General features: G+C 47.8%; 1 protein-coding gene across 4 annotated transcripts in view; it reads left to right on the forward strand.

The window, feature by feature from the left end:
* Nucleotides 1–12,140, forward strand: part of LOC123772455 (cytoplasmic polyadenylation element-binding protein 2) — a 377,158-nt gene that overhangs the window by 284,623 nt on the left and 80,395 nt on the right. For 3 of the 4 annotated variants that reach the window (XM_069324264.1, XM_069324263.1, XM_069324265.1), the window contains exon 3: nucleotides 11,443–11,493. The exons of the other annotated variant lie outside the window; for it this stretch is intronic. In XM_069324264.1, the coding sequence (XP_069180365.1) occupies nucleotides 11,443–11,493 (51 nt within the window). The remainder of the gene's footprint in view (nucleotides 1–11,442; nucleotides 11,494–12,140) is intronic. 4 annotated transcript variants of the gene reach the window in all.

Consider the following 12,140-nt stretch of genomic DNA (forward strand, 5'->3'; position numbering starts at 1 on the left):
GAGAGAGAGAGAGAGAGAGAGAGAGAGAGAGAGAGAGAGAGAGAGAGAGAGAGAGAGAGAGAGAGAGAGAGAGAGAGAGAGAGACAGAGAGAGAGAGCATAAAGTTTTTAGTGCTAATTCTTTTGTAACTGCTAGTATTCAATACCATCATTTTCATATACAGTTGCCGAGTACATATGGAAACTACATACGGAATTACAGCAGTGGAATATGGTATTACAGTCGATGTAATGATTATTTAAGTAGGAAAAACTGAGAAAAATCGGTTTTGTAATGTTTGTAAGTTCAGTGAAGGTGAACAGGAAAGAATATTGCTGCTAGTTCACCTGGTTGACCTTGGCCAGGTGTCTCACCTGGTACCTGGCTCACTATTGACTCCGGTTACCTGTAAGATGTGCAGGTTACAGGTGCTGGCTGGCGGGTGAGATGCCAGGCTTGCCACCCAGCTCCTTGTCCTCGTATCCCAGCTCCTTGGACTCGTGTCCCAGCTCCTTGGACTCGTGTCCCAGCTCCTTGGACTCGTGTCCCAGCTCCTTGGACTCGTGTCCCAGCTCCTTGGACTCGTGTCCCAGCTCCTTGGACTCGTGTCCCAGCTCCTTGTCCTCGTATCCCAGCTCCTTGTCCCTCGTGTCCCAGCTCCTTGTCCTCATATCACAGTTCCTTGTCCTTATATCCCAGCTCCTTGTCCTCATATCCCAGCTCCTTGTCCTCATAACCCAGCTCCTTGTCCTCATAACCCAGCTCCATGTCCTCATAACCCAGCTCCTTGTCCTCATAACCCAGCTCCTTGTCCTCATAACCCAACTCCTTGTCCTCATAACCCAGCTCCTTGTCCTCATATTCCAGCTCCTTGTCCTCATACCGCAGCTCCTTGTCCTCCTATCCCAGCTCCTTGTCCTCATATCCCAGCTCCTTGTCCTCATATCCCAGCTTACCCTGTCTCCTTATAATCACCCTTCCATACACTTAAGAACATATGTCTCACTACTTAAGCAGGCAGCTGTGGATCCAAGCCCAAACGCTTTACACAGTATTCCATCAGCGGCGCTTGGCTTCTCAAGCTTTGAGTCTCGTTAATTAAGCTGTCGTTATACAGCTTACAGGGGCGTCTTAAGGTACGCTTCAGTCACCACTGTGTCGAATAACGTAGTCTGTCGTTAATCGACACAGTTAATGTTAATTAACCTTTGTCGATTAAATTCTAGTCGGGATGGCGACGACTCCGTGCTGGGAACCTTGAGGTTATCTTGAAGTTATCTTGAGATGATTTCGGGGCTTTTTAGTGTCCCCGTGGCCCGGTCCTCGACCAGGCCTCCACCCCCAGGAAGCAGCCCGTGACAGCTGACTAACACCCAGGTATCTATTTTACTGCTAGGTAACAGGGGCATAGGGTGAAAGAAACTCTGCCTATTGTTTCTCTCTTTGCGCCTGGGATCGAACCCAGGACCACAGGATCACAAGTCCAGTGTGCTGTCCGCTCGGCCGATCGGCTCCCTGTCCCCCAGTCCTCCCCACTATTTCCCCCTCACTTGCTTCCTCGGCCTCCCCACCATTCCCCACTCCCTTGTCTGATACCTTCCCAAATGTTCTGATGTTCCCATCAGAAAATTCGGAACATCAAGTGATCTGATGTTCCCATCACTGAAATATAAGAAAAACAGTTAAAAAATGAAATTAAAATATGAAAAAAAAATAAACTATACTCACGAAATGAACGGTCTGGTAAACAACACAGCTCAATTCCAATGCAATTCACACAAAATAATTAAATCAAAATGAAAATAAATCAAAATCTATGAAAATTCAATTTATCAATGCAATCAGAAACATTGAAATGGAATTGTAACATATTTAGTATAGCATGTGTGTTGCTCTTACATGCAACAGATGGCGCTGTTTGTCAAGAAAATGATAGTTTTACCTGTCACAGGTGTGGCATCTATACTTATACTTACGAAATGAATGGTATGGTAAACAACACAGCTCAATTCCAACACAATGTCACACAAAACAATTAAATAAAAAAATAAATCGAAATCTATGAAAATAAAATTTATCAATGTAATTGGAAACATTGAAATGGAATTCGTGACATATTTAGTATAGCGTGCATGTTGCTATTATGTGCAACAGATGGCGCTGTTTTTCATAAACGCATGTTTTTACCTGTCACAGGGGTGGCATCCATATAGTAGGTATATAAAACGACGCGCCTATTGGAATGCAACGTTGTGTCAAAATTTCAAAGCAATCAATAAAGAGGTTTCGAAGATTTCCCTCACATGAAAAAGACATAAAAAACAGTTTTTCAGAAAAAGCATGTTTTTTTTTATCGTCACAGACGTGACATCTATACAGTATGTATATAAAAACCTGCTCGGAGGCGAATGGAACGGTGTGTGAAAATTTCAAAGCAATCGGTGAAGAACTTTCGGAGATTAGCGGTTACGCACAAACGAACATTTCCATTTTTATTTAGATATATATAACTCAAACGTGGTTGGATGTTCCCGTAGAGTTTCATTTTATACCTTATTCTATCTCGAAAATAAACACAGTCTCACGCCCAAGAGATGGCGCTGTTTTTCACACACTCACACACACATACACTGTGTGTGTGTGTGTGTGTATGTGTGTGTGTGTGTGTGTGTGTGTGTGTGTGTGTGTGTGTGTGTGTGTGTGTGTGAGTGTACTCACCTAGTTACCTAATTATGCTTACAGGGGTTGAGCTTTGGCTCTTTGGTCGTGTGTGTGTGTGTGTGTGTGTGTGTGTGTGTGTGTGTGTGTGTGTGTGTGTGTGTGTGTCTTTCTGTGAATATACTCACATATATGTACTCACCTATGTGTGCCTGCAGGATCGAACATTGGCTCTTGGATCCCGCCTTTCTAGCCGCCGGTTGTTTAAGGCAATGACTCCTGCCCTTCTCTATAATGCCTTCTTTTAAAGCTATGAATATGAAGAGTTTGCTTCTGTAACCTGTTCCAGTAGTTCATTCCATTTCCCCACTATTCTCATGCTAAAATAAAACTTTTTAACATCTCTGTGACTCATCTGAGTTTCCAGCTTCCACCCATGTCCCTCTCGTTCTGTTACTATTCCGTGTGAACATTTCGTCTATGTCCACTCTGTCAATCCCTCTGAGTATCTTATACGTTCCTATCATGGCCCCCCTCTCCCCTTCTTCTTTCTAGTGTCGTAAGGCACAGTTCCCTCAGGCGCTCCTCATACCCCATCCCTTGTAACTCTGGGACGAGTCTCGTTGCAAACCTCTGAACCTTCTCCAGTTTCCTTATGTGTTTCTTCAGATGGGGACTCCATGATGAGGTGGCATACTCTAAGACTGGCCTCACGTAGGCAGTGTAAAGCGCCCTTAATGCCTCCTTACTTAGGTTTCTGAATGATGTTCTAACTTTTGCCAGTGTAGAGTACGCTGCTGTCGTTATCCTATTTATATGTGCCTCAGGAGATAGATTAGGTGTTACGTCCACGCCCAGGTCTCTTTCACGCGTCGTCACAGGTAGGCTGTTCCCCTTCATTGTGTACTGTCCCTTTGGTCTCTTATCACCTAGTCCCATTTTATAACTTTACACTTGCTCGTGTTGAACTCCAGTAACCATTTCTCTGACTATCTCTGCAGCTGGTCCAATTCCGCCTGGTGTATGCGTGTGCGCGCTTGTGTGTGTGTGTGTGTGTGTGTGTGCGTGCGTGCGTGATATGCGTGCGTGTGGCCCAAGCTGGAGTCGCCCAGGAGGAGGCTGGGATGGAAATAGTATTAAAGAGGAGAGGAGCAGCCTGAGCCTGGCGCACAAGCACTAGTGGAGGAGGAACCCCCTCGCTGCCTGCGTCTCCCTCCACTAACGTTACACTTTGTAACGTTTCTCACAAACGTTGCGGTGAGACGTAACGTTTTTACATGGAGAAACGTTATATATACCCGCCAAACACACACCAAAACTACGACGTTGGTACAACGTTCGAACAAGTTTTAAACACCACCTAACCAGTTATAACAACCAATATAGCAAGTTGTAACAACATTCTAATACCTCATAAACACGTTAAGCCAAGATGTAACAACTTTATTACAAGTTGTAACAAGCGGAAAATAGAGACAGTTTTGGTGTGTGTTTCCAGGGTATAATTGACATAATTTTTATGCCAAGAACAGTTTTACTGAACTGACTTCTGTCCGTAAGCCTTGAGCCGTGTGCACCACCAGAGAGCAGGAGAAATCTCTGAATTAGAGGGGAATACAGAGAACATATTGGGCACACATAGACACGATAAGACGTCTAAATTATTGGGACCGTCTCAAAGCTCTCAAAATGTACTCTCTGGAAAGAAGACGAGAGAAGATACCAAATAATTTACACGTGGAAGATACTGGAGGGACAGGTCCCAAATGTGCACAGTAGAATAACAACGTACTGGAGCGAAAGGTACGGAAGGAAATGCAGAATAGAACCAGTGAAGAGTAGAGGTGCCATAGACACAATCAGAGAATACTGAACATCAGAGGTCCAGTGAAGAGTAGAGGTGCCATAGACACAATCAGAGAACACTGAACATCAGAGGTCCAGTGAAGAGTAGAGGTGCCATAGACACAATCAGAGAACACTGAACATCAGAGGTCCAGTGAAGAGTAGAGGTGCCATAGACACAATCAGAGAACACTAAACATCAGAGGTCCACAGCTGTTCAACACCCTCCCAGCAAGCATTAGGAATATTGCTGGAACAAAGTTGGATGTCTTCAAGAGGCACTTAGACAAGTTCTTGCAAGGAGTGCCGGACCAACCAGGCTGTAGTGGATACGTGGGCCTGCGGACCGCTCCAAGCAACAGCCTGTTGGACCAAACTCTCACAAGTCAAGCCTGGCCTCGGGCCGGGCTTGGGGAGTAGAAGAACTCCCAGAACCCCATCATCCAGGTATCATCCCTGAGAGATATATATTCTATATATCACGATATATGAGAGTCAAGGATCAGAGAAGATATGATCACTTCATACAAGATACCTACGGAAGGAAATAGACAAGATGGCCAGATGCAATCTATTCTCTATGGCTCTAAGACTACTAATATATAGAGCGATAAACCCCTAGAACAAATTTTTAGAGCAGGGGGGGGGGGAATGTACCTTCGAGCACCCCAGAGGCTGTGAGGCAGGGCCCTGGAGCTAGACTTGTCTGCCCTTAGACATATATAGGTAAGCGGAGTAAGCACAGGCGCGCGCGCACGCACGCAGGGACGGGGTCAGTGGGTGTCGTTGGTGTGGTAAATCGATGCTTTCTGTGGTGGCTGCTGCTGCCTGCCTGTCACCAGGCTCTCTGCCACAGTCTGCTGTACCCTGCTGCTGCTGTACCCTGCTGCTGCTGTACCCTGCTGTGGTGGCTGCTGCTGCCTGCCTGTCACCAGGCTCTCTGCCACAGTCTGCTGTACCCTGCTGCTGCTGTACCCTGCTGCTGCTGTACCCTGCTGTGGTGGCTGCTGCTGCCTGCCTGTCACCAGGCTCTCTGCCACAGTCTGCTGTACCCTGCTGCTGCTGTACCCTGCTGTGATGGCTGCTGTACCCTGCTGTGATGGCTGCTGCTGCCTGTCACCAGGCTCTCTGCCACAGTCTGCTGTACCCTGCTGTGGTGGCTGCTGCCTGCCTGTCACCAGGCTCTCTGCCACAGTCTGCTGTACCCTGCTGTGGTGGCTGCTGCTGTACCCTGCTGTGGTGGCTGCTGCCTGCCTGTCACCAGGCTCTCTGCCACAGTCTGCTGTACCCTGCTGTGGTGGCTGCTGCCTGCCTGTCACCAGGCTCTCTGCCACAGTCTGCTGTACCCTGCTGTGGTGGCTGCTGCTGTACCCTGCTGTGGTGGCTGCTGCTGCCTGCCTGTCACCAGGCTCTCTGCCACAGTCTGCTGTACCCTGCTGTGGTGGCTGCTGCTGCCTGCCTGTCACCAGGTTCTCTGCCACAGTCTGCTGTACCCTGCTGCTGCTGTACCCTGCTGTGGTGGCTGCTGCCTGCCTGTCACCAGGCTCTCTGCCACAGTCTGCTGTACCCTGCTGTGGTGGCTGCTGCCTGCCTGTCACCAGGCTCTCTGCCACAGTCTGCTGTACCCTGCTGTGGTGGCTGCTGCCTGCCTGTCACCAGGCTCTCTGCCACAGTCTGCTGTACCCTGCTGTGGTGGCTGCTGCTGTATCCTGCTGTGGTGGCTGCTGCTGCCTGCCTGTCACCAGGCTCTCTGCCACAGTCTGCTGTACCCTGCTGCTGCTGTACCCTGCTGTGGTGGCTGCTGCTGCCTGCCTGTCACCAGGTTCTCTGCCACAGTCTGCTGTGCCCTGCTGCTGCTGTACCCTGCTGTGGTGGCTGCTGCTTGCCTGTCACCAGGCTCTCTGCCATAGTCTGCTGTACCCTGCTGTGGTGGCTGCTGCTGTACCCTGCTGTGGTGGCTGCTGCCTGCCTGTCACCAGGCTCTCTGCCACAGTCTGCTGTACCCTGCTGCTGCTGTACCCTGCTGTGGTGGCTGCTGCCTGCCTGTCACCAGGCTCTCTGCCACAGTCTGCTGTACCTTGCTGTGGTGGCTGCTGCCTGCCTGTCACCAGGCTCTCTGCCACAGTCTGCTGTACCCTGCTGCTGCTGTACCCTGCTGTGGTGGCTGCTGCCTGCCTGTCACCAGGCTCTCTGCAACAGTCTGCTGTACCCTGTTGTAGTGCTGCTGTTGCTGTACCCTGGTGATGTACCCTGCTGTAGTGCTGCTGCTGTACCCTGCTGTAGTGCTGCTGCTGTACCCTGCTGTAGTGCTGCTGTACACTGCTGTAGTGCTGCTGTTGTACCCTGCTGTAGTGCTGCTGCTGTACCCTTCTGCTGTATTGCTGCTGCTGTACCCTGCCGTAGTGCTGCTGTACCCTGCTGTAGTGCTGCTGATGTACCCTGTTGTAGTGATGCTGTACTCTGTTGAAGTGATGCTGTACTCTGCTGTAGTGCTGATGTATCCTGCTGTAGTGCTGATGTATCCTGCTGTAGTGCTGATGTATCCTGCTGTAATGCTGCTTTACCCTGTTGCCCTGCACTTGCAGATACGGCAAAAATGAGAACCTGAAACATAATACAGGATACAAAACACAATCGAATCTTCCCATAGTAGGAAAACAGCATGTAAAGGATTTGGGAATAATAATGTCTGACGACCTAACGTTTAAGGAGCATAACCAAGCAAATATTGCGACAGCCAGAAAAATGATAGGATGGATTACGAGAACTTTCAAATCCAGGGATCCCATCACAATGGTTGTACTCTTCAAGTCACTTGTGTTGTCCCGTCTTGAGTACTGCTCAGTACTCACTTCCCCCTTCAGAGCAGGAGAGATTGCTGAAATAGAGGGAATACAGAGAACATATACGGCACGCATAGACGCGATAAAACACCTAAATTATTGGGATCGTCTCAAAGCTCTCCAAATGTACTCACTAGAAAGGAGACGAGAGAGATACCAAATAGTATACACCTGGAAGATACTGGAGGGCCAAGTACCAAATCTACACAGTAAAATAACAACGTACTGGAGTGAACGATATGGAAGAAAATGCAGAATAGAACCAGTGAAGAGCAGAGGTGCCATAGGCACAATCAGAGAACACTGTATAAACATCAGAGGTCCGCGGTTGTTCAACGTCCTCCAAGCGAGCATAAGAAATATTGCTGGAACAACCGTGGACATCTTCATGAGGAAACTAGATTTATTCCTCCATGGAGTGCCGGACCAACCAGGCTGTGGTGGGTATGTGGGCCTGCGGGCCGCTCCAAGCAACAGCCTGGTGGACCAAACTCTCACAAGTCAAGCCTGGCCTCGGGCCGGGCTTGGGGAGTAGAAGAACTCCCAGAACCTCATCAACCAGGTGTCAAACATAACGTAAATTTGTCGTCTTATATACAAATGAATCTTTACAATTATTTGATTAATATATTAGGTACGTCTGCATTTGTGCAGCTGCCCTAGACTATATGAAGGGGAGTACAGTGTGTCAAAAAGTTAGCTGCGTGGTGCTAAAATATCCCCATCACACAGGATGGTTAGTCATACAGAGGCATGTGATAGGCAGTCTGCACCGGCAAATTGTAGATGCAATGTGAGGATATCTTCAAGAACACGAGAGTAAATAAAGTAATTGCAAAGCTCCAGGTACCTCATGCCAACTGGTCTGAAAGGTCTAATAACTGGGCATTCAGTGATGTAGTGTGGGAGATCATGCCGCAGTTCCTGCTCTCAGAGTTTGCACCTTGAGTGCTCAGGATTGGGAGATCGGTCACCTGTAGCCACCTGCCACAGGTAACGGTAACCACCTGCCACAGGTAACGGTAGCCACCTGCCACAGGTAACGGTAACCACCTGCCACAGGTAACGGTAGCCACCTGCCACAGGTAACGGTAGCCACCTGCCACAGGTAACGGTAGCCACCTGCCACAGGTAACGGTAGCCACCTGCCACAGGTAACGGTAGCCACCTGCCACAGGTAACGGTAGCCACCTGCCACAGGTAACAGTAACCTAACCTGATCCTGGCAACCACTGTGTCGAACAGTCTGGTGGACGTTTTGTGCTGCCCATAGATATATGTTTCAGATCTGAACAAATCATAACATTTTATACTAGTACTTTCAGGTCATTGGGAGTCAGAAATTTCTTTCCTATCAGACCTGAGTGTTTGGACCAATACAGTTTTGACAGCAGAGATGGGGGATACCTAGATCTAATTCAACTTCATCCTTGTTACACGCTAATTTGGCTGCAATGTCTGTCTCATTATGATGGGTTATATATTTATGTGTGATGGTATCCGTACAAAGGAGATTCGAGACCCTTTACTCTGTGCATCAATTAGGTCATTTATAATTGGATATCTTCCAATTTATACAAATTCAAATGCAGTCTATGGACTCCGGGCTGAACATTTCATATCCACAGGCGTTGTGGGAGGGGCATTAGGGCTGTGTTCTCTTTCAGGCGGGGCACAGGGCCGACTCCGTTATGTTACTCATAATAAAATCACCATTAATCCTGGCATATTTAGTGAGACTAGCCCCAAACATCTGACCTCCAGCCCCGTACACAAACTCTTCTATAGATACTGGCAAAATGCAAGAAACAGCTTCGTGTCATCCTTTACAGACGTTACAAAAATCAGCACAAAAAATTTCCTCTGTAGAAGGCACTGAACACTACAGTGAGGTATCAAGTCTTCCTCTGGGCAATAGAAAATAAACAGGATTTAACTGAACAAATCCACAAGGGCCGTGACGAGGATTCGAACCTGCGTCTGGGAGCATCCCAGACACTGCCTTAATCGACTGAGCTACGACAGGGTAAAAGGACGACAGGGTTTTTACCCTGTCGTAGCTCAGTCGATTAAGGCAGCGTCTGGGATGCTCCCGGACGCAGGTTCGAATCCTCGTCATGGCCCTTGTGGATTTGTTCATTGTGATGCATCACGTTAGTGTGATCTCTGTGTGAAACAGGATTTCTAACAATGATGAATTGCAGATACTTGCATATGGCACTCATCAAGCGCTTCCGTGGAATACAGGACAGTCCCCTCTCCTCGTAGAAGAAATACAACGTGTGTGACGGTTCTGGGGATAATGGGTTATGGAATGAGTTAGCACAGCAAAGATGACACGGCAGCAGGCGGGGCAATCATAGGACGACTATCCTAATATTCCTGTCCCTCGGTCTGTGATAGCAATGTTGCCAGCACAGATTTGTTTTAAATAGGAGGAATTCAGAGAACATATATGGCATTCTTAGACGTAGTTAAGCAACTAAAGGGAGGTCTGGGTATACGTAAATATACCAGATATACTCCAGATATACCTGATGATGGGGATCTGAGAGTTGGTCTACTCTCCAAGCCCGGCCCGAGGCCAGGCTTGACTTGTGAGAACTTGGTCCACCAGGCTGTTGCTTGGAGCGGCCCGCAGGCCGACATATCCACCACAGCCCGGTTGATCCCACAATGTTATATCCATGTGTGTGGGCGGAATGGGGGTGGGGGAGGATTCCTAGCCATGTGGGCGGGGGTGGATAGTGGGCGGTGTGTGGGGGTGGGAGTAGCAGCCAGGGAGTATTGATCGTGGTGTATGGGAGAATGGTGGGGGTGACCTTCCTCCCACACACACACACACACACACACACACACACACACACACACACACACACACACACACACACACACACACACACACACACACACACACAGGGGGCCTCGTAGCCTGGTGGATAGCGCGCAGGACTCGTAATTCTGTGGCGCGGGTTCGATTCCCGCACGAGGCAGAAACAAATGGGCAAAGTTTCTTTCACCCTAAGTGCCCCTATTACCTAGCAGTAAATAGGTACCTGGGAGTTAGTCAGCTGTCACGGGCTGCTTCCTGGGGTGTGTGTGTGTGGTGTGGGGAAAAAAAAGTAGTTAGTAAACAGTTGATTGACAGTTGAGAGGCGGGCCGAAAGAGCAAAGCTCAACCCCCGCAAAAACACAACTAGTAAACACAACTAGTAAACACACACACACACACACACACAACGACGCGTGACCCTACCTGTAACGACGCGAGAAAGAGACCTGGGGGTGGACGTAACACCTAATCTATCTCCTGAGGCACATATAAATAGGATAACGACAGCAGCGTACTCTACACTGGCAAAAGTTAGAACATCATTCAGAAACCTAAGTAAGGAGGCATTTAGGGCGCTTTACACTGCCTACGTAAGGCCAGTCTTAGAGTATGCCGCCTCATCATGGAGTCCCCATCTGAAGAAGCATATAATGAAACTGGAAAAGGTTCAGAGGTTTGCAACGAGACTCGTCCCAGAGCTACGAGGGATGGGGTATGAGGAGCGCCTGAGGGAACTGTGCCTTACGACACTAGAAAGAAGAAGGGAGAGGGGGGGACATGATAGGAACGTATAAGATACTCAGAGGGATTGACAGAGTGGACATAGACGAAATGTTCACACGGAATAGTAACAGAACGAGAGGACATGGATGGAAGCTTGAAACTCAGATGAGTCACAGAGATGTTAGGAAGTTTTCTTTTAGCGTGAGAGTAGTGGGGAAATGGAATGCACTTCAGGAACAGGTTGTGGAAGCAAATACTATTCATAATTTTAAAACCCGGTATGATAGGGAAATGGGACAGGAGTCATTGCTGTAAACAACCGATGCTCGAAAGGCGGGATCCAAGAGTCAATGCTCGATCCTGCAGACACAACTAGGTGAGTACACACACACACACACACACACACACACACACACACACACACACACACACACACACACACACACACACACACACACACACACACCGCAACATGGGAGTGTGTGGGTGTGTGTGCAGTGGAGTACTGCATCATGGGCTATATTTAGCATATGTGATGACTTGAGTATGTTGTACCCACAGGTATGCTTGGCGTATAATGGTCGTGAGGCAGGATCAGGAACGGACTACCTGGTGAGTTAACTACGTGTGTGTTACGTTGGATTGGGTCGTTAGCTTTCACTCTAGCTGGGCTTTCATTACTGCTTTCACTCGATTGCTTCTTTCATTTTTTTGCTGGTTTCAGATGATTTACTTCCTTTAGACTTCCGTCACTGCTTTCATTTGATTGCTTTCACTTTTTTTTTTACTTATTTCACTTGATTCATTCTTGTACTTGTTTAATTGTAATTAGTTTATTAATGCTTCGTTAATCACTGGCTGGATGCTTTCTCTCGATTGATCCTTTCTCTTGATCGATGCTTTCGCTAGATTGATGTTTTCTGTTTATTTATGATCTCAGTTGATTGATGTTTTCACTCGATTGATGCTTTCACTTAATAATGACTGGTGCTTTCACTCGATTGATGCTTTCACTTAATGATGACTGGTGCTTTCACTCGATTGATGCTTTCACTTAATGATGACTGGTGCTTTCACTCGATTGATGCTTTCACTTAATAATGACTGGTGCTTTCACTCGATTGATGCTTTCACTTAATAATGACTGGTGCTTTCACTCGATTGATGCTTTCACTTAATGATGACTGGTGCTTTCACTCGATTGATGCTTTCACTTAATAATGACTGGTGCTTTCACTCGATTGATGCTTTCACTTAAT

Source organism: Procambarus clarkii, chromosome 14 (genome assembly GCF_040958095.1).
Source record: "Procambarus clarkii isolate CNS0578487 chromosome 14, FALCON_Pclarkii_2.0, whole genome shotgun sequence".
Taxonomy (NCBI): domain Eukaryota; kingdom Metazoa; phylum Arthropoda; class Malacostraca; order Decapoda; family Cambaridae; genus Procambarus; species Procambarus clarkii.